We start from the raw sequence: 24,062 nt of genomic DNA, 5'->3' as shown, positions 1-24,062 counted from the left end.
AGGTGCTAAAGCGTTCAAGGAATTAATCCTACTGGGTACCCATTCACTTCACCCGGGTTGAGTGCAGCACAATGTGGTTAAATCTCTTGCTGAAGGAAAATAAACGACATGACTGGGATTGGAAACCACATCCCTCTGATTGAAGACAAGAGTTGTAACCACTATTACAATTTATCAACATTTTATTAGGATAAATTAGATTCATTTTCATTATTCTAATGCTGTAAATTGGGTTTTCCTCATATAATTCTTAAAAATCTAGACAAAAGGATACTATATTTTGTTATTTCATTGCAGTACATGTAGTATTTGAATATAATGTACTAATGAATCTATATATCACATCATATCTGCCAACATTATCTTTAGTACTCTTTCTCCCTCTCTGAACTTATACCAACTTTGCCTTTGCTCTTTCCCTCTCTGCTCATTGCCTAATTCTTTCCCGCCTTTTTAGGAGTAGCAGTAATGCCAATTCATGTACCCCCTTTAGGGATGCTTTTGTACTTTGATGTGCACCATTGCACTTTCATTGTTAGCTAGGGAGAGAGCCAAGTGACTTATGACACTGGCAGTAGCAAGGGATTCCTACTGCTTGATGTTGGATGAGGATACTTGTACCTGCAGAAGAAAGTTTGAGTTTGAAGTATAGAAGTAAGTTGATTTATAATATATACTCTTATTTTAGTAAATTAATTGTTTATTTCATTGATATGTTATACTATTACTGTGATATATGCATGTTATTGTAATACTCAATTTTGGAATGATATTTTGACTGGACAGATAGCTCCTCTGATAGTGATTTGTTATGTGCCTGACTTTACTTTGATTGTTATATTCTATATTTACATTGGATTAGCAATTGCTACATGTATAATGTTCATTTTGATATGATGAATTCTTGCACAACCTTTAATAAAAGAAATGAATAAAAAGTCAGTGTCAATAGACCAAATAGTAAATCCAATATGGTTGTGTATATTTGCAAGTGACATACATCAATTTTTTCTGTTATAGGACTTCTGCAAGGACATCCCTTCATGTTCAATATACAGTAGGCTGAAGACCATGAAGCAAATGCTGAATTAGTGTTCTAACTGGTGAGTGCATGGTCTAGAGAAAGTTGTTTGATTTATATCATATGTATATTATTGTGGTTTTCTTAATACAAAATATTGTCGATATGATTTTATTTCTAATAATGAAAGAGATATAATGCTAGATTTACTTCGTCTTTGTTAATGAAGAAAATGTAGTTTATTGCCTTGATTGATAATCTGAATTTTTTATGTTATGTTTAGATTTAAATTTGTTATTTGTTATGTTTAGACTTGTATTACTTTTGATACCACTATTTATGTAATGTCTGGTAATTATATTAATCATGTGCTTGTTTATATTTTGTTATCATACAGAGGCTGTTTTTTGGGCCCAGGGGGGCCGCTTCCATTGACGAGTGGATACCATGCGCGACCATGGGGTCCCGAAAAGCACCCTAAACACGTATTTTCCATATTCTGAAAATGCACCCCTTTACAAGTATTGGCGTGTGAAACCCTATCCGTAACAAGTATTGGAAACAAAACGATACCCTTATGGCAAGTATTCCCTGAATTGAAGCCCTAAACAAGTACAGCGATATTTAATGTCACGGACGTCAGTTTTACCTTTACCTACATCATTGGGCTTATTACGGCTCCACCTCCCACACCTCGGGTAAATAGCACTCTAAACACGTAGTGTCGACTGTTGGGGCAAAAAGTACATCCTTTACACAATATACCCCTCAAAAAAAGTTCTGCAACTCAAGTTTGAGTGCTAATAAATTTCTTAGTGTGCCATCATCATATGTAAAAGTGGTATCATTGGAAAGTATGATTATTCCTCTTTACGATCATGTATCATTTGTAATGCTAGTGTTATCATGAAATACACAGACATGATAAATGCAACAATGTAACAAATGAAATGTTGCAAAATTCATTGCCATGTCATGTTTGAGTTCTGCAACTCAAACTGCAAGTTTGAGTGCTAATAAATTTCTTAATGTGCCATCATCATGTGTAAAAGTGATATCTTTAGAAAGCATGATTATTCTTCTTTACAATCATGTGTCATTTGTTATGCTAGTGTTATCATGAAATACACAGACATGATAATACGCAGCAATGTTAGAAATGAAATGTTGCAAAATGCGTCGTTTCCAATAGCGAATTTCCAATTGTTTCGAGGATGGACCGAGTGCATTCACTGTCACCTGCATGGTGGAAATTCTATAGAAATGGAGACTCTTGTTAGAAATCAATGCATTTTGCAACATTTCACTTCTGACTTTTCTCAATGTTCAGGGTGATTGCATATTCCATGATTACATAATCACAGCAAATGGCATGTCATTGTAAAGAGGAATAATTCAGCTTTCCAATGATACCAGTTTCATCTTTTATACTTCATTAACCAAAAAGATATCATCCCCCAAATCTGAGTTGCAAAACTTTTTTTGAGGGGTTTAGTTTGGTCTTTTTACCCTCGCAAATTTGACCCAAAACACATAGCTTTCCTAGCGAAATAGATACCCTTTTTTCATTATTTTACTGTTTTTGACACCCTTATTACGTTATGTACGTAACGTGCCCTCTCTTGAAAAAGCATCCTTTTTACATGTTTTTTTGGTCGTGCATGGTATCCACTCGTCAATGTAAGTGCCCCCCCCTTCGGGTTTTTTGGTTGGTCAATAAAAGAACTCAAGAAACCTCAGCCCTTGTGTCTGTGTTGTGTGGTCATCAGTGCCAAACCTTTCATTTAATAAAACACTTAGGGCATCTCTATTTATCTCAAGAAAATATCCCAGTCAAACATAACTTTACAAATGTCGGCTCATAAAACTGCTTGAACCCCCTCCCTCCCCCACCCAACTTACGGATGCATTCCGAACCAGATCCCGTCCATAGGCCTGAATTCCCTGAACGTGAACAAGATCTTGGCACCAATCCACCTGATAGCTTATAGCCCGTTGTACAGGAATAGGTACAGATGGATCCAACATTGATGGAGTTCGTACAGGAGATGGCACCGTGGGCAGGGCTACTCAGCGATAAACATCTAATAACTGCATTGGGAAGAAGGAATAATAATAATAATAGGCATTTATATAGTGCCATCTATCTAGAAATATTCTATTCCGAGGCGCATTGTTATTAATATCATTACCCCGGCCAGGGATGCCAGTCAGTTTTACTCACTGGGCCTGACAAGAAGCCAGAACATGTTAAAAGCTCATATGTACTGTACAATATAAAGCCTGAAAAGACTGAAATGAGAAGTTGTCAGAGCCTGAAATCAGGCAAAAGCCTGAAGACTGGCATCTCTGCCCGGCTTTAGCTCTAGCTGCCTTTCAGCGCTCATGCATTCAAGGAATTAATCCTGGCGGGTACCCATTCACTTCACCTGGGTCGAGTGCAGCACAATGTGGATAAATTTCTTGCTGAAGGAAATTACGCCATGGCTGGGATTCGAACCCACGACCCTCTGTTTCAAAGTCAGAATCCTCTGGGCCACAATGCTCCACAAGGAATGACAGAGATTGTTAAAGGCTTTACCTTGGACATATTGTGTTTGCCTGCATCAAAATTTAAATTCAAGGTTGTTTTCATCATTCCAGGATCGGGGGGGGGGGTTACTTAAATTAGAAAACCTATGTGTCACATCAAAGTTGAAAATAGGGAGCTCTGGAACATCTTGGTCTTAAAGGTAAATGCTAGTTTTGGTAACGATATCAAAATGAGTTCGTACAGAATCCAATGAAATGACCATCTAAGTGTCTGCTTGTATAAATAAAACGCATGTGCCAAAGGATTCTAGAAGAAATTGTGTAATTGCTGAGAAATCAGCAAATAAGCACAGGATTCGGGTAGAGCGTCGGGCCCGACGCTCTAAGCAATAATTATACATTGTCCCACGTGCGCTTATCTGTGTTGGGGATCTTCGGTGTGAACATTTTTCAGCGTAGATTTCAAGATTTCACAAAGTTCAGTTAATGTAACTGTACCAGATCTAGATCCTCGATGATATACCATGACAATTAAGCCTTGTTTTACAGACTTTCCCACGAAATCAGTGTTTACTGCAACTACTGGAATTTCTCTTTAAAACAGGGGTCTCCACAACGACTCTTCAATCAACAATTGCTAAAAATGCAATGCTCTAGAACTGACCCGGCTATGTAAAAACGTGTGAGCATCTTGCTAGATTCATATCGGACTCGTATCAGGCCAGCGCTTGCTAGCTGCGGGCGGTTTGGAGCTTCGGCGGCTCAGCTTATGGCTCCGCGTTTATCAAGCTTGCCGCTCCGACTGGCTGAGTAATTCATGATGGGCGCACACTGGAACAAGAAACCACAAATTTGAGGGTCTCTAGAATGGGGAAAAATAGGAATTTCTATGGCTTTCTGAATTGGTGATGCTCAACCATGAAACATACCTATCATACACCTATACTAAGTGGGGCCAAGTTATTAAATAAAAAATGAAAAGCTGTAATGGAAACTGACAGTGTAAAAAAAATCAGGCATTTGTCCAAAAGATAATCATAAAGAGAAAATAATCCAAACATTGTCAACCTTATTTTGCCACACATGATAGAGATGTAACTGAGAATAAGGTTATATCATAACCTTGTTCATTGAATGAGTGGGCCTGGGAGAAAATCATGAAAACCATATATAATTAGTGTCGTATCAATATAATCCCCTTAAAAATTCTAGGATAAAACCCTTTAATGGCAGCCAGTCTAGTATCTAGTCCTAAATATAAAAAGGGCTGTTTGTAATGATTGACCAACAACATTTCGCAATTAATTCTCAAGCTTCAGCTGGAACAAAACCCGAGCAAGAATGTACCGCACCTACTCAGCTCAGGAAGCTCCGCCGATGCCGAGGGCCGAGCTCGGCTCTGGAAGTTCCCAGTGCAGGACTTGGAGAGAGACTGCCGCGTGCGCGAAGTGACAAGTACCGTAATCAAGACCCGGGAATCAAGATTCATATTGAATGACGGATAATCAAGTTAGCTAGAGACTATACAGTCTAGAGCTATGACAAATACTACGATATTTTTTTCTTAAATCCCTCGGAAACTCTCAATTCCTTACCAACAAAACACGTAAATAACACTCAGCTTCTTTATCGAATAGCGCGGGTGGTGTTAATTCGCAGATTATAATTTAGCTTTTTTTCAGTTATATTGTATTAACATTTCTCTTACAAAATTATGTTTTCAAAAAAACTGTCACGATTCTTGTATTGTCAATCTAACCTTTCGAAAATAATGTGCATGCAAACACAAGATATTACTTTGGTGATATCTAATGATGAAGTATCGATTTAAATACGATTTTAAATGTTTCATTTTGCTTTTCGTCAAGACTATTAGGGAATTTCCCTAATAAAAGGGCGTGGCATTGGGTGGGAGATGCCCTGAGAGGATGACACGGGGGGGGGGGGCACTCAGTATATAATGCATAGTGAGTATGTGCCGCGGAGGGGATCCCCATTTTTTACACCCATATTTTTCGTCACGCCGTTCCGGTCGCATTGATCTGCTGCAAATTTGGTGAAAAGCGGCCGCCGAGCGCTGTCCGACCATCGTCTCTGCGCGAGCGCACCCGGCGGAGGCCGCGCTAGCTGCATAATGCACGCATGCCCGTTTCATAGGGGTGCATACGCACGTATTCACACGCTGGCGATCCGTTCCAAGGATCCCCGTTTTCACAAAATTGTAGTTCAGAAGCCCGTTCCAAGGACCCTCCTTTTTACAATAAGCCCGCTCCCAGGCCCCCGTTTTTTTGTCTCGCCCGCGGCACACCGGCCCCTACCACTTTTTTGGTCGAGTGCCCCCCCCCTGGGGATGACATCATGGAGGGAGGGTTTTATTGCTAAGATTACGCTCTATTCTCTGGTACCTTAGTTTAATACCGATGATCGAGCCATGTGCGAAGTAACATTTCCAACATTTTATCGTTAAATTTACCATTCTCATGCATCTGATAACGCCCTCTTTCATAAATATCCCTGACAGTGTCAGGGATCTTGGAGGTGCACACACTTGCTCTTACGACATTGTGTGTGTGTCTTTGAGTTTTTTTTAGACGTGTATCAATCAGATATGATTATTTACGTCTGGGACCGACCTTAATCGTCACTATCCGAAAGACGTGACCAGGGCTCGAACCTCGAATCTCTGCATCAATTTGTAACCTCCCCACACAGTTTCACGCCAAAACGCAAAGTTGTGAACAATTATTGCTCCGGTCTGAGATTAGTCTGCTATGCAGACTCTGAATGGCTCGTCAGGTTAGGATCTCACCAGGATAGGATCTCACCGCGTGAAGCGCGCTGCTGAAGTGACCAACAGTAGACCTAGTCTGCTATCCAGACTCCTTGAAATGTAGGTCTACATTTGCTAGTCTTAGAGGGCATAGGGCTAGTGTTAGGATTGTAATTGAGTTTTTGGTTCAGAACAATGTTAATATAAGGATTAGGGTTTATTTAGTTTTGGAAGTTAGCTTTATTGTTTGGCTTTATGCAGATTTTCCATCGGAGCAAATATCATGGAACCAGCTTGGAATGACATTAACAATTATATTGGTTTATATGTGCTTACTTTTATCTAGAGTGTGATTAGTCCAAAGGAATACCATTCTTATTCATAGGCAAGAAAAATCAAATTGAAAACTTTCGGTGGATTACATGATCCAAAATAAATAAGAGGTATACAGGCCAGTATAGATGAAGAGGAAAAGGTCATACGCCTTTCATTTCTGTATGAAAACAAACAAGTGAACTTAAAAGATTAAAAAAGGGATTTCCAATCCTCCGGTTTCTATTATTTTTCTGTTCAATCACTTTCACTTCATCGGCGACAACAATCGATTTATTCAATTCCTGTTCCTCTTTTTATTGTTCCGATCCTAGGCCTATACCTCAGTCTATTGGGGCGTCTAGGAGCTCTGTTTGTGTTCCTGAAACTTAAAGCCATATTTCCGGAGCAGAGATTTCCTGAATGCGAATGCTTTTTATTTTTTCTAACAATTGCACAATATCAGAACACAGTGAAAAGTTAGTGGACAGGTTGTTAGTGTCATTTTACAGTTAATGGAATATAATATAATCGTTGTGGTATCGGATAAATCGGTCAAGGAGAGGCGGAACACACCAACCACCCCCCCCCCCCCCTATCATTGATTTTAAAGCGATGAAGATAACGGGAAGGAAAAGAAATAGGAAGGAATGGTTTAAATAAATTGGAAGAGAGACAGATTGGTTGTGTCTGTATAACCAAGGCCTTTATTACAAATATTATCAGCATCAATTGCGACATCTCACACTCACCACCACCCCCCTCCCCCAAAAAAAAAAAATAATAAAAATGGACAAATGTATAATAGCGCAACACTTATTAAGACGGAAAAATGTCATTTGCTAACCTTCCCCACTCCTCATTTTGGTAAGGCTGCCACAAAACAAGATTTCACTACACTCTAAAAACAGTTTACCGAATATTCTGTTTAGAGTGAATATTAAACAGATGCAAAGTTACACCCTCATTCAACCGATTTACCAAAATGGATTTGCGCGTCTATCAGCGATGTGATAAAATAATGACATGACATTTTTGCATTCTTTCACATTCTTTACAATCTCTCGTTGCCTTAGCAAATAATAAAAATTTGTTGATAATACTGTTACACCTTTTTATATAACCCTCAGGGAGTCTTTTGAAGATACTTTTATGTTTTGAACGTGCTTTTTCATGGATAATGTGACCGTTTTCGCATGAGGATATTTTGTGTTTCATGACTTTCATCTTGCTACCTACTCACTGTTGTTTGAGTACATGCAGCTACCTCTACAAGGCGCAGAACTTTGATGCCCACTCAGCCATGATATTGAGTAATTAATAACTTTTTTGCTACACAAAGGGAGTGTTTAGCACTAACAATTACAGTTATATAAAATACTTTCACTTCTGCACCACATATACTCAATCATCTACTTTTGGCGTTTGGATGTTCTCTCCTATTTTTGTCTACACTTTTCTGCACACATTTGTCTATGCACATTATTCCTCTCACTTCCCTGCTTACACTAGGACTATTAACATTCCGTTATCTTGATGACCTCGTCGATATTGTTTTATTTTCTCTCGCTCTGTCTCTCTACACATGTGTGTTCATGGACCTACTACTCTGTGTCCTACAAGCTGTAGTCTTCCGCATCAGGCGCATTTATTGTGTTTTTGAAGAGCATCAGATTGAATTGTATATACACTTGCTTATATAGCGCTTTATATCAGAAGTCTCTAAACTCTTCAGTAATGCAGCAGAACTACCCTGGTTTTGGCAGACCAGCTGTTACGTGTTCAGCGTTCCAAGGAATAAATTCCTGCCAGCTTGGTTACCCATTTACCTCACCTGGGTTGAGTGCAGCACACTGAATGTGGATAAATTTCTTGCTAATACAAAAATGCATTTATACCAGCTACAATTCTCACTTTTGGACATGGAAGATGCAGGCGTATACTATACAAGTGCTTCATGGACCCTCCAGGACATTATTTACTTTTGTTGAGTCAATGAATAAGATGTAGGCCTAGACTCGTTTGTGTGAGTGGGGAGTGGGGAGGGTTGTAAGGGGGTGTGTGTGTGTGCGTGGCTCATATTTATGTCATGAATTTTGTTTTCTATTATTTGTTAATTTCATTTTTATGTTCTTTCCATGTCTCATCTGGTTTTGAATATGTTACTATCAAATCCTTTAAGCGCGTAAAATACTTTCGCTCTCGGATTTTATATTATCATAATTCCGTGGCCACCTTTCAAACAGCAATATATCAGGAACATAATCAAGTCTTTTTTCGTGTTTTATTGTCTGGCGACGTTGAAACAAATCCCGGTCCAAACTATAAATTCCCTTGTGGTCATTGCGAGAAACCCGTTAAAAATAACCAAAATGGACTGTTGTGTACGACTTGTCAAAAGTGGTATCACACTAAATGTCTCGAGATCTCTTTAAATGAATATACTAGGCTGTATCAAAACCCAAATGAGAATTGGATATGTTTAACCTGTTCATTGCCGCCATTTTGTGACTCAATTTTTACACAATCCTTAATTGATGTTCAACACACCTCAACAGTTAATGCACCTCCTATCCCTGAATTTAACACACCTACTGGAATTGATAAGGCTATTTTATACAAATCATTTAATGATATATTTAAAGCAAAATAGGGTTGCATTTCGTTCATTTAAATATCAGATCCATTTTACATAAAATTCCTGAACTACGCGTCCTTCTCTATGAAAGTAGAATTTCAGTAATTGCAATTACAGAAACATGGTTGAATTCGTCCATAAATAATGAAGAAATTTATATCGATGGTTATTCTATATTAAGACGAGATCGTGCAGGCGACCATGGTGGTGGGGTCTGCCTTTATATTAAGAATGATATTGCATTTAATCTAAGAGAAGATCTTACACCTGATGGTATTGAATCATTGTGGATCGACATTCTATTACCACATACAAAGCCTATTACTTTAGGTGTAGTCTACAGACCCCCCAGAGACAATCACTTTATTGATTCTCTCCATGATATATTGGACATATTAACAAAAGATGATGAGGTTATTCTTTTAGGGGACATGAATATTTGTCTATTACAACAATCAGCACTGACCAAAAGATACAAGAATATTTTGAATTTATATGGTTTTAGCCAACTTATAACAAAACCCACCCGAACTACACCTACCACTTCTTCATTAATAGACCATGTAATTTGTAGTAAAGAAGAAAATATTTGTCAAAGTGGTGTCTTTGAAATTGGCTTAAGTGATCACTTTTTAACGTATTGTTCAAGGAAACTTATCAGGCCTGTATTTGGGCAGCATAGAACTATAAGCATTCGATGTATGAAAAACTATTGTGAAAATGATTTTAATTTCGCTTTATCTCAAATCAATTGGTCTGTTATATTTGAATGTAATGAAGTGAATATTGCTTGGTCACACTTCAAAAGTATTTTCATGTCAGTAGTTGATAAGTGTGCACCTTTAAAACAAGTAAGAATTAAGCAAAGAACAGAAAGATGGATGACCAGTGAAATTATTGGTTTGATAAGACAACGAAATATAGCTTTCAGGAAAATGAAAAAAGATATTGGTAATTTAGAACTCGAAAGGAAATTTAAACTATTGCGAAATGTGGTACAAAGGAAAGTGAGGAAAGCTAAAGACGAATTTTTCCAAAATCAAATTGAAGACAATAAACATGATTCTAGGAAATTATGGAAAAATCTCAAAGAGTTAGGTGTAAAAAACAAACAAAAAAATATTCAGAAAAGTGTTATTAATATTAAAGGGGAACTTTGTCATGATAATCTAAAGATAGCCAACGAATTTAACAATTATTTCACAACAGTGGCCGATAAATTAGCTTGTGAGCTCCCCATTACGGACAGAAGTGAGTTTGGGGCCGACAGTCCTAATTCAAAAAAACTTTACGACAATAAAGGTATACAAAAAGGCTGTTTTAATTTTTCTCCTGTCACAGAAAAGTTTGTATTAAATGAATTATCCAAGTTGAAAATATCAAAAAGTACCGGACTTGACTTGGTTCCTGCTAGATTTTTAAAGGATGGTGCAAAAAACGTCTTTATTCCTTTAACTTACATTATTAACCTATCTATTTCAACTTGTACCTTCCCTGATGAAATGAAAATCGCTAAAGTCACACCATTACACAAAAAGAAAGACAAAACTCATGTTGGGAATTATAGACCTATTAGTGTGTTAAGCATAGTGTCGAAAATTTTGGAGAAATGCGTGTATTCTCAAATTGAGAAATACTTTAAAGAATACAAAATCATTTATGAATTTCAGTCTGGTTTTAGGAATGGTTATTCTACTGAAACATGTTTAATTCACTTGTTGGATTTTGTTAGGAATGAAATTTCCGAAGGCCGTTATGTTGGAATGGTTCTTCTTGACTTACAAAAAGCATTCGATACGGTTAATCATGAAATACTCTTAAAGAAATTAGAAGTGATGGGTTTGAATTTAGCATGTTTAAATTGGTTTAGGTCTTACTTGACAAATCGCCGCCAAGTGGTATCCATGCAAAATGTACTCTCATATTCTATGCCTATAAAGTGTGGAGTTCCTCAGGGGAGCATATTAGGTCCCATTCTTTTTATGTGCTATATCAATGATATGTGTATTTGTGTTAATGAAAGTAAATTACTTTTATATGCAGACGACAGTGTTTTACTCTATTCTGATACAAGTCCTAAGCTGATCGGTGAAAAACTTAGCTTAGAATTATCAAATTGTGTTAAATGGATGACAGATAATAAGCTTAGCTTACATGTTGGTAAGACCGAAAGTATTTTGTTTTGTTCGCGGGCTAGGTCTAAGCATACAGATGATTTCAATATATACTATAACAATCAATTAATTAAGAGACAGAATTCCGTGAAGTATTTAGGCCTGATATTAAATAGTGATCTCTCATGTACATCTATGGTTGACTCTATTGTCAAAAAAGCTAATGCTCGCTTGAAATTTCTATACCGGTATCAAAATTGCATGAATACGAAATCCAGACGCATTTTAAGCTTTTCATTAATACAGTGTTTATTTGATTATGCTAATGCAGCATGGTACTGCAGTCTTGGAAAGGTTGATCAAAAAAAGTTTAGAATTATTCAAAATAAGATTGTTAGATTTATTACTTGCTTACACCCAAGAACACATGTTGGGAAGAATGAAATCGAAAAAGCTGGCCTTCTTCGCATAGACTTGAGGTCGCAACAACTTATACTTCACCATGTTCATAAAATTTTCTATTCAAACGAATATCATTACATCTCAAAAAACTTTACACGGTCATCTAATATTCACGAGCATGAAACAAGAAATAGTCTGTTTAACTTTGTTGTACCTATGAGAAAAGGTCAAATTGGCAACACATTTTATTATAATGGTATACATTTTTGGAATTCCCTCCCTAATCATGTTAAATCGGTTAAGACTTTTACACAATTTAAAAGAGTATTGAAACAACACTTAAAAAATGTCCCCACTCTGTAATGTTAAATATTCTTTCTAATTTCATGTGTATCATGTAGTCTTATATATAACTATTTAGTTATGATTTATTTTAATAATCAACTTGTTTTACATTTTATCATCATCTTTTGTTGTTTGCGTGAAAGTTTGATGTCAAACTTATTTGTACTTTTTCATATCTTAGGTTTTACGATTCATGAATCTTGTATTAGTTACGATGCATTTAGCGCTATTTAAAAACTGATTATAGTATAATTTTCATATGTAACCTAGAAGTAATGATCGTTTACTCAACCTGTTTTACAATTATTTTAATCATATTTTGCGTAAATGGTTTTCATGGCAAACTTATTTGTTTTTGTCTTTTCATATATTAAGTTTTACAATTCTTCGCGTAATTTCAGTGGTCTAGACTTAATTGATGTAGTTTGTAGATTTCTATAGGTGTTTTTCATATATGTACATTGTTGTCAATTACTGATGTAAGGACCCCATTGGAAATAAGCCATCTCGGCTTTCATGGGCAATCCTGTCAAGGTATACACTACTGTTCATATTTTTCATGTACTTGTTCACAGTTACCTGACAAATAAAATCAATCAATCAACCATTGTGGCTTCAAGCATGTTAAGTGCTATACTAGAGCTTCTGTGAATGATGTGCTGACCGGGGTTGTCCCTTAAATTGTTGGTGAACGAAGCAGCAAGCAACAGGCCACCAGGGCTCCGTAACACAAAGGTTTGCGATGAATTGCAAATACGAAAGAACCGCACAGATTGGTCCCTGGTCAGTATTTCAAACCTAATGCGCGTGTAACATTGATAGTGATTGGTCAGTTCATTTAGCGATTGATCGCTAATCTTTGTGTTACGGAACCCTGGCCTCATCTGGCGCAGTTGAGAACACCAATTGTTGATGTACTTTAATGTATACAATTCTATACTTTTTTGTTACTTAAGATTTATATTTTATTTTCGACAATCGTAAGCGCTGTGATACTTTTTGCGTATATAGCGCATATAAATAACCGTTATTATTATTATTATTATTATCGCTTATTTCCATTTTTCCCCAGATATACTGTAGCAAATACGTGAGGAGCGGGAGACTGAAGGATAGATAGAGATGTGTCAGGGTGTTCAACTTGACAAGATCGAAGACAGATTTGAAAAGGTGAAAATACATGTAGATAATATAGGTCCTAATTGAAGTGGAAAAGGGGGTTATTTCAATAAAATGAAATGATGCCAAAACCCAAATGGATCGGATTTTTTTCTATCGTTTTCTCCCTTTCATTCATTATTCATTTTCTTTTTTTTTCTTTCTTTCATTCCTCTTTTTTTCTGTTTTTCTTTCTTTTTTTCTTTCTTGTTTTTCTTTCTTTCTCTCTTTTTTTTTCTTTCTAAATCACATTCATTGCCTCTCTACTTATTTTTCTTTTTTCTTTCTCTATTTATCTTTATACTTTCTCTTTTTTTCTTCCAATATTATTATTTCTTCATTTCCTCATCTTTTCTTTCTTTTTTCTGTTTGTTTCTTTCTTTCATTCTTCCCTTCTGTCTCTATTTCTTTGTTTCTCTTGCTTGCATTCCTTCGCTGTGCACTGTTAGAAAAAATAGAAGAAGTTCCTGCAGCAGAGTCTCGAGAACACCTGTAATCTTACCGAATTGCGTAATCTTACAGGAAATTGGTATTTGATGTATGGAATCTTACAAATGTCCTTGAATAAAACACCCTTTTCCCCCTTTTTAAACAGACCTGTTCTGTTAATTGCAGAAAAATTCTTGTTTTATGAATTTACAGAATGATTATTACGCAATTCGGTAAGATTACAGGTGTTCTCGAGACTCTGCTGCAGGAACTTCTTTTATTTTTTCTAACAGTGTGATCTGCACTTGGGAATTCCCAGGTTATCGAGTCTGTTTTTTTATATAAAAACTTCCTTTTAAAAAAAAGAAAATCACCTTGACCTTTTCCTGTAAAATTCCCCTGATCTTTAAGCATCATTAGATCATGAAAGAAAAACGGAAAAATGACACCGAGAAGAAACAGTATTGGATAGAAAATGAAATCAAATAAAATGGAAAAGAATGATGATGATGATCATGATGATAATGATGACGATGGTTGTGGTGGTGGTGATGATGATTATGGTCTTGATGGTTGTGGTGGTGATGGTTATGACATAACGATGGTGATAATGATGATGATCATTATTGTAATGGTGATGAATATTATTGAGATGATTACGATGAAAATGATTTTGATGATTATGATGACAATGATGATATAGGGAATTCATGTTCACTGACAACAATAATGAAAACAACGTCTATCATTGCAACATCACAATATCTCCATGCCCCCACCTCCCCCCCTCTCTCTCTCCCTCTCTGTATACCAATCGATCCATTCTTACCAATGACCGTAAAGCTGACGGTACAAGTTGCTTGATTCCCGGCACTGTCCCTGGCTGTATATCTTATCGAATGAGAACCAGGCGAGAAGGTAGATCCAGGACCAGAACCAGATGTTAGTCTAAGGAAAGACAGCATTTATTTGTTTCGTGAACTTCAAGAAAACTTGGGCGAACAAAACAAAACCACGCAGTTTATAAATATTTTGATGACTACACATCCATTGGGAATTAACAATGGCGTGATGACCCAAACATTTTTTTTTTTTTTGGGGGGGGCAGACATCGGTTTTTGTTAACCCCACATGTTGATTTTTCAATTAAAAAAAATCATTTTGTGATAGATGTTGACATAATATTCAGAAATTAATACAATATTTTACCCGTTTTACTATTCTTTTTCTTTCTTTTCCCTTTATTTCCCTTGATCGTGTTGTTTTTCTTTTTTTTTGTTAGGGGAGGGTCCATGGCCCCTAAGCGCCCCCATCTGTGTGTCAATGGTGTTCTTCCTTTTAACACTGAACCAATCATTTCCTGATTGACTTGTTTATTGAGTTTGATTTCAAAAGGTTATGAATAATAAAACAAATATCCAATAGATCGAATTGAAAAATGTTTTCTAACAACATTTCTTCTTAATTATTGTATACCAAAACTCTTCTACTCCCGATCGGGAATAGATAGAATTTGATCATTTTCTTCATCATCGTCATCATCATCAGTGTACGGAAGAAGAAGGCAAAAACCTGTCGTGACTTCCAGCCGTTCCTTCTGATAGTACTTGTTCTAACACGACTATTATAAATGTCTTGTAAATTGCATACATGCATGTTGTGTGGAGGGTGGACGGGTATTTTTTAAGGGAGAATTTGATGATGGCAAGACGAATGTTTGTCCAGCCTGTGTTTGAAAGAGTCAGTAGAGAGTGCCGACACAACAGATGGAGGAAGATTATTCCATAGGTCTACAACCCCCTGACTAAAACTGTTCCTCCATAAAGCAGTATTAGACCTCTGTTTAAACAGTTTTAGATGATGTCCTCTTGTTGTGTCTTGAATGGCGGGGATGAAATATACAGAGGAGTGAACATTGACAACTCTATTCAAAATCTTAAAAACCTCGATCATTTACATATAAGACAAAGAGATAAGGCCCGAGAATATTTCCTTCACTGTAAAACATGTAGTGTTAAAACTTGGTGTTAATAGAGGACCACACCCTGAGGTGTTAAAATTACACCCTAAAGATTGAACATAACACCAAAGAGTGTAAATGTAACAACCAAAGGTGTTGTAATAACACCTATAGATGTAAAACTAACACAACCAATTTAACACCGGTGTAAAATAACTGGTGTGGTCCTCCGTATGTACACCGGTTATTAACACCACAGTTTTTGCTGTGTTGAGGCACGCCACTAATTACAGGGGTCCATTCGTACTAGAAAGGCTTTGATCCACTCAAAAAAATTGTGCTCGATGCCATATGCTTGTATTTTATTCGCTAATGAGGTACAGTATAAAGGCCTTGCTAACATCAAGATACATTACATCTACAGGTCTCCCTTTATCCAGAAGGTATGTCCAGTCCTCCATTTGCCTCATAAGTTGCGAAATACATGACCTTCCTGAGGTAAATCCATGCTGGGCATTATGTAACAGTTTATTACTGTGAATATGGTCTATTAAAACGTTGCGAATAATGGCCTATTATACTGAAGTTAAACTTATGGGCCTGTAGTTACCAGCAAGCTGTCCAGACCCCTTCTTATGTACTGGAGTTACATTTGCCATCTTGGCTTCCACTCCTCTGGTAAAGACTCCTTCGTTTAGAGATCTTTGAAAGATAATCGCTAATGGGAGACTTATCTCAAACGATAACTCCTTCAGAACGCTTGGATGAAAATCATCATTTTCTTTTTAATTCAAAGTAAATATTTTTTTGGAAAACTGGGCATATACTTACGAAACAGAGGCATGACCTCTATTATCAGTCGCCGTAGGCGTTCTCCACGAGACGGTCATCGATGTCGTTGTGGTATACTGATTGCCGAGACCATTCGGACAATATGTGAATGTCGGTGCTGTTCGATCTGTAAACAAATTATTTTAAAAAGGTAGTGTAAATGGCGGTGAAATCATGCTCAAAGTAAGATTACTCATGCATGCATAAAAAGATGTGTCCGTGGTTGTGGTGTGAGGGTGAGGGAGTGTGTGTATGTGTGTGATATTTTTTTGGAAAACTGGCGCATCTATTACGGTTTTTATTCTTCGAAATGAATGCAATATAATACTAGTGTTATTCAGTGATATAGGCTAAAATGAATTCACGTCTACAAGCTCGGGGTAAAATGACACAAGGTTTGTGTAATTCATGGGGGATAATGAAATTATTAGTTATTCTCTGGTAATTAGGACATTTTAGAAATCGCTCCGAACATGCTTTTTATAACGCAGAGAATCTTTTGTAAAACGCGCCCTCCATAACAAAGCAACCTTTATCGAAAATCGGCGGATCAAAACAGCCGTGTCGTTCTGGATTCTGAACAGAACGACATTTGGGTCCGATCCGAATCTTAAGATGATGTGCTGGCCCGGTTCACAAACTTTCGACAATGACCTCTAATCTGTCCATTGTGACTTGACTGGCATTTCCAAAAGATTCTAGAAATTCTGCGAAGTGGATGCTAAAATACGCTATTGAACTAAGAATTAATGAACTACGCTGTCATCAAGAGAGTGTACTTTGGGATTTTCTTTGGTTTTTGTTTTACATTTCAGTCATTTCTTGGCACTAATTCAATAAAATCAAGATATCACGTAAGCTTGCCTTACATAGCAGGATGGAGAAATTGAATAGACCAGGTGACTAGAATAGCACACCTGTCCAATGAACACTTTATGAAGGTATTTGTTGCATTCCTACAGCATGTGGCACAATGTACTTGGCAAACTGTGCAATAGACCAGTTCGTAGTTACTTCATGGACAATTTTGGTCAAATGACCATTCATTTCTTTCATTATGATAGGCAGATTTCAAAGCAAGATATTACGTAAGCTTGCCTTACATAGCAGGATGAAGAAATTGGATAGACCAGGTGACTAGAAAGCACACAAATGAACACTTAATGAAGGCATTTGTTGCATCCCTTCTTTGAATGCATATCTTAGCATGTTGCACAATGTACTTTGCAAACTGTGAAATACCAGTCGTTCGTGGAAGTATTGTTGTTTTTGTGGATGTAACTGAAAACGACAATTCAAAAGAAAATATGAATAATCAAGACATCAAAGTTGGTGCTTATCTCATTAGATTTTAAAGCGCCATGTCCCTTTAGTACAAATGACCTTCTTCTGATCATGCGTAGAATCTTTTGATCATGCGCAGAAAGGAACTACGAATTATACCTGTCGTTCGTGGACGCATTGTTGTTGTTTTTTGTGGATGTATAAACATGGTAAATGAATACCGCTATTCAAAAGAATATATCAATAATAAAGACATCACAGTTAGTTTTTATCTCATTATATTTTAAACCACCATGTCCCTTTATTACAAATGACCTTCCTCTGATCACGCGTAGAATCTTTTGATCATGCGCAGAAAGGAACTACGAACTGGCTTATGTTATTCTGGCACTTTGAGAGTAGACGTGCATTGGCATGGTCTGTTTAAAAATACCAGTGCATTGATTTAATTTCATTTCGCCAAGGAGTTACCAGCACTCACAACACCCTAAAAAGTATTTTGTCATGTTTTTCCTATCCTAAATGATACGTGAAATAGTTAATTTCATGCAACAGCATGATAGGCTTGAAAGGGCTTGAAATGCAATTTGATACATTTTGACTGAATATAATACGTGTACATCACCGGATCATGCATAAGACTTTTGTACGTGCGTTTATAAACGAGCACTACAGGGGCGGATCCAGGATTTTGAAATAGGGGGGGCGCCAGCGGCGAGGGAGCGAAGCGACCGAGCGGGGGAGGGTGTGGGAGGGGGGATACCCCCCTCCCACGGCAAGGACTTTTTCAAAAAATCATGTCCAAAAGTCGTATTTTGAGAGCACCTTTAGAAGAAAAATGCACACTTAAATCACTGTAACTTCATGAATAAAAGACACATACTGACTCGTTTAGGAGCTGGTTTCCAGTCACACACCGTATAAGCGGTCATTCAAAACATACATTTGGCAAAGGCTCTTCACTTGCTTGCATCGAGTGATTGAAACGTCAAATTTAAATGATACGAAACTGAGACTTGTAATCGATAAGTTCCGAATAATCCATTCTGTTTATTGTCATTTGTGTATTTACATTGTGTGTTTCAAACGAGAATTGTCGTATGGCAACATGCATAAAATTTGGTTCTTTTTTCCCCAAAATGCACAGTAAATTGTTATAAACTACAGAAAAAACGACATCTTCTTCTGGTAATCAACCTTTTCCCTATTATTTTCAAATCATCTTCAATAATCCAGTCATTCTGCACAACCTCAAAGTAATATAATGCTTCTTAAGGGGATTCTCATCATTTTGATTGTTTACGTTTTCGATTTTGCTGGCAATTTTTTTTTTTAAGATATATTGTAATCAGCAAACCTATAGATTATCAAACATTAAAAATGGGGTAAGGGGGGTTAATGTCACAATTTCTACTTTTTAACAATACACAATGTGTCCTCGGGACGTTTTTCCCCAGCACGAAAGTATTTTTATCCTTCCCCCCCCCCCCCCCGTCACATAAAATCTTCGCTCCTTACGCTGACATATAGCTGCCTATACACAGCAAACGCGGAGTGGGGTCGACTGGTGATTGAGAATATACAATTTTGCTCCTTGATAATTCGTTGGAATGATTGCTTCGGCGAAACTTAGTTGGGGCGCCCTGGATAATATGCCTGTGAATCTACCAGAAAGTGTAAAAGTTAGTTTACATTAAATACAAATATGTCTGACCTATACATTTCAGTGAAAACGTACATGACCAAGGCAAAATGATAATGCTGCGCACGTGGCGCCCGATATAGGGCTTCATCTTTGAGTGAAGAATAATCTCGGGGATAGACATTATCATTCGCATCGTTGACACTTTCTCTCGCGATCTGTTACTTACAATTTACATGTATTTGCCATAAAGACGGACAAACGCATGTTACAAAAAACACAAAATTTCGGGAAAAAAATGATATCCAATCCAACATCTTCACACTGGTCACTGCACTGCAACTCCCGATTACAAGTGGTGCAACTTTCCAACCAATCGACTTGCGCGCCCTGGAATTCCGGAATTTACATTATTGCAATACAGTATGACAGAGGTGCATTTGTGCGAACACAAAGGCCATGAGCGTAAGTTAAAATATAGTTTTGACTAGATCTAGCCCTTGAAATTGACTACATTGTACCAATCCAGTAAATATAACCATCAAAAAAAAAAAAAAAATCCGCCGAAAATAGGGGGGGGGGCGCGAACCCGGGGCGTCCCCCTCTGGATCCGCCACTGCACTATAATGTTGTACCATGGGATTGTGCCACCCCCCCCCCGCGCTTGCGGCCGTATAAGGGTTATCAACCAAAGGCCTTGAATAAACGATGATTGCTATACATTTCAGTTTAAGAAAATATAGAAAACTACATGAAAATTGACATAGTACTTACCAGGAGGTGGTGGAGGAGGGGGTGGTGGGGGAGCACGGCGTCTTCTTCTTCTTCTCCATGCATCTGAAGACAGAAAGAAAGAAAGAAAGAGAGAGAGAGAGAGAAGGAGGAAAGAAGGAAGGAAGAAAGATATAAGGTAACAAGAAAGAAAAAAGAGAAAGGAAAGCAGGAACGGTGGAAGCAAGCGAGGTAGTGAGAAAGAAAGAAAGAAAGAAAGAAGAGAAAGAAACAACAAACAAAAATAAAGGAATGGAGGAATGAAGAAAAAAAAGAAAATAAAGTGTTTATTGTATCTGCCAAAAAAAGAGTTATATTTAACGTAACGTAACGTTATATTTAACGTGACACCGTCCAGTTTCAACATAGTACTACACTATACACTGTGATCATGTTCGAGAGTAATGACCTACACGTACAGGCGCAATTAAGCACTTTTTGGCGTTGATATGACACCGCATCTGTTTGGTAATATATTGACACTGCATTATGTATAGACAACGACCTGGGGCTCGTTTCATAAAGATCAGTTACAACTACTGCAATTTTACCATTAAGGTAACAGGGCGCAATGAATCAAAATCAAAGTTACCATGGTAATGATAATAATAATATAGGTATATTTACCCACACTGCAAAAATTCCGGTGTTGATTTAACACCAGCCCGGAATTTATATATGTCCACATCAGAGATGCATTAAAACCACACGTACTAGTTTGGAATCAAACCAATGCTGTTGTAATACTAATTGGTGTTGTATAAACACATATCTGGTGGGCTGGTGTCAGACCAAAACGAAACCGGTGTTATTTAACACTTCTCTGGTGTGGACATACTGTATATAAACCCCTCAAAAAAGGTTTGGAAATCTGTGTTTGGCCATTAATTTCTCCCAACTCCCAATTTTACAAAGTGCATGTTTTATATCATTCAAAGGATAATTTAATTCTCTTTAAAGTAATACCATGCTTGTTATGATCATGGCATCATAAAAAGAGCAGGCTTCAAAAGTGTTGGATGAGGTCTGAATTGAAAAGCTGCAAAATGAGCAAAAAATGTTTAGAAATCTGAGTTTGGCCATTAATTTCTCCCAACTTCCAATTTAACACAATGCATATTTGATATCATTCAAAAGATCATTTAATTCTCTTTAAAATGATACCATGCTTGTTATAATCATGCCATCATGGAAAAAATCAGGATTCAAGTGTTGGATGAGGTCTGAATTGAAAAGCTGTAAAACGAGCAGAAACAGTCATGAAGGCTCAATACAGAACATGGTTCTTTTGTCTGTGCCAATCATTGTCAATAGAGATGAAAATCCATTCAAATCAAGCCCCCGCTTCTGTCGTGATGGTTCTGTGAGATAACATGGTTTGAGTCGTGGTTTTAAAAAACCATGCATGTTTGTTTGTTATGTGTTTGCTTGTGCAAATGTTAATGTTAAGGTGCATGAAAATAATTAAAAGAAACTCTGAAACTGAGAAACTCACTCATCACCACTGAAAAAAGAACAGTTACTTTGAATATTGTGTCATTTTGTAACTTTTGAATTTTGACCTTGCTCCACATTTCAAGACACTGCACCACCATGTGAAAAATAATCACATCATTGCATGTAGCTAGGGTATCATTTTAAAGACAATCGAATGATCTATTCATTGATATTAATTAGACATTGATATGTACTAAAACCGATGAGAAATTATCGATCAAACTCGAAAGATGCCGCTGAGAAACTCACTCATCACCACGGATAAAAGAACAGTGACTGTCAATATTGTGTCATTTTGCAACTTTTGACCTTGCCCCACATAGGCGCTCCACCTCCACGTGAACCATAATCATATCATGTAGGGTATCTTTGTAAAGAGAATTAAATGTTCTATTCATTAATGTTAATTACACATTGATATTTACTAAAAAAAAAAAAACGACGAGGGATTATCGATCAAAGTCAGATTTCCAAACTTTTTTGAGGAGTTTAGATTCCAGGCTGGTGTTAAATCAACACAGAGGTTTTTGCAGTGCAGGGAAGCCATTTCAGTTCTGAAAACTGTTCTCCCAGTGGGCCCTGCTATCATTATTACCCCGGCTTTAGCTGGACTGCCTACGCGCTCAAACATTCAAGAAATGTCTTCCTACCGGGTATCCACTTACATCACCTAGGTTGAGTGCAGCACAATGTCGATAAACTTTTGCTGAAGAAATTACGCCATGGCTGGGATTCGAACCAACGGCCATCTGTTTCAAAGTAAGGAGACTAATCCACTGGGCCACAACGCTCCATGGTAACTGCCCATGCTGCTATAATGGCTAAATTACAATAGATGTATATAGTAGCGTACCTAGGATTTTCCAGAGGGGGGCAAATTCGTCCGCCCAAAAATCTGACAAGCCCCCCCCCAAAAAAAAAAGGTCTTCAACCGCATGTAAAGGATATTTCGCACCAGAAAAAAATGACAAAAAAAATGGTCTTTAACCGCATGTAAAGGACATTTCGCACCAGAAAAAAATTGACAAGCCAAAAAAATTCTTCCAAGTTCAAAGTACGGGGCCACTTGTGGCTCGTCAGGGATCAGTTATGACTCCTCAGGGGGGCAGTGTGCCCCTGCAGCCCCCCTCCCGCCATAGGTACGCTAGTGGATGTATATCTTTATAAAACGGGTCCCAGGTTCTTCTTTTGAATAGCACACTGTGGTGGATAGGCCCTATGCAACGGCAGTATTTTATATCATCAAGTAATTCAAGTGTGCATAGCTAAACAGGTTTTCTTTTTGTTGTTCTCCAGCCGAATTTATAATGAACTTTGAATCTACAGTTTCGACCGGCCTTCAGCGTATAGGGGAAATGAAAATGCAATCAAATGCAAAAAGGCACAAATAACGCAAAGTCGTAGTGCTATATACTGTACGGACAAAACCGGATATCATAATCATCTTACCAAAATCATAACAATATTGATTAACATTATTTGTACAGCGCTTATCACAAAATAATACAAAGTAATGGCAGTATAAACTGTAAAGACGAAACCTGATATCAAAATTATCTTCAGATCACTTTAGGAACATGCGAGGTGATCTAAATACGTATTTTTGGGGGGTATACCATCCCCCCCCCCCCCTCTCCATGACGCTACTGGTCGTCATTTTGCATTCCAACTTTCTGTGTACATGACCAAGTTTTGAAGAGTGACTCTCTTCAGAGACTAAACATTCAGCCCATTAAAGCACGTTTCAGCAAAGTAGAAGGGCGTTTCATGATCGAAGCACCGACTAAAATGACAACTCTGACCGCTGACAATTACTTTATTGACATTCGTGATCAATGTTTCTCGGCGTTTTAAAGTGCTGATAACTTGATTCAAATGGCACGGATGAATAATCTTTGTGAACAATAGTCACAGAAATATCCATGTTGCAAACAAAAAGAAAAATTGGCATCAGTCCAAACTTCAATCGTTTCCCCGGGTCCCTAGCCTAATTTGCACCATTGAACTTAGCTGTTTAGCGAGGGTATGGCAAAGGAATTATTTTCAAACATGGCAGAACATTTACCTGATAGCGCAATATTCACGGTATTATCTGCCTTTCTTTTGTGTTATTTTATCTACTATATCATCACCAGTCGACGCCAAGTTCGCCACCCACCAGGACCAATCGGGCTACCTTTTCTTGGGAGTGTATTTGCTCTTTCTTCAACGAAGAAGCGACAATATGAGGTACACATAATTTTTACATTACATATTATTTTCGGGAATGTATGGCTACATTTTACCGGTACAATAATGTTATGTCGTGAAATTTGGTAATTGACGCAAACCCCCCGGCGCAAACCCAACGCATGTA

General features: G+C 37.4%; 2 protein-coding genes across 4 annotated transcripts in view; one reads left to right on the top strand and one right to left on the bottom strand.

Annotated features, from left to right (window-relative positions):
* The window catches only part of LOC121425885 (sushi, von Willebrand factor type A, EGF and pentraxin domain-containing protein 1-like), a 71,884-nt gene that overhangs the window by 33,838 nt on the left and 13,984 nt on the right, over positions 1-24,062 (bottom strand). The window contains exons 3-6 of the mRNA XM_041621975.1: positions 20,213-20,275; positions 16,513-16,639; positions 14,551-14,669; positions 2,924-3,112 (exon numbers count right to left, since the gene is read on the bottom strand). Of these exons, the coding sequence (XP_041477909.1) occupies positions 2,924-3,112; positions 14,551-14,669; positions 16,513-16,639; positions 20,213-20,275 (498 nt within the window). The remainder of the gene's footprint in view (positions 1-2,923; positions 3,113-14,550; positions 14,670-16,512; positions 16,640-20,212; positions 20,276-24,062) is intronic.
* LOC121425883 (cytochrome P450 2U1-like) overlaps positions 559-24,062 on the top strand; it is a 32,821-nt gene continuing 9,317 nt past the window's right edge. The window contains exons 1-3 of one of the 3 annotated variants that reach the window (XM_041621972.1): positions 559-654; positions 1,021-1,103; positions 13,207-13,304. In XM_041621972.1, coding sequence (XP_041477906.1) covers positions 13,257-13,304 — 48 coding nt within the window. In that variant the 5' untranslated portion in view covers positions 559-654; positions 1,021-1,103; positions 13,207-13,256. Of the gene's footprint in view, positions 655-1,020; positions 1,104-13,206; positions 13,305-23,696; positions 23,936-24,062 lie in introns of those variants that run through there. The other 2 variants (XM_041621973.1, XM_041621971.1) reach the window with 2 other exon arrangements.

Source organism: Lytechinus variegatus, chromosome 13 (genome assembly GCF_018143015.1).
Source record: "Lytechinus variegatus isolate NC3 chromosome 13, Lvar_3.0, whole genome shotgun sequence".
Taxonomy (NCBI): Eukaryota; Metazoa; Echinodermata; class Echinoidea; order Temnopleuroida; family Toxopneustidae; genus Lytechinus; species Lytechinus variegatus.
Note: the sequence above shows the minus strand (reverse complement) of the source record. Positions and strands in the feature narration are given on the sequence as shown.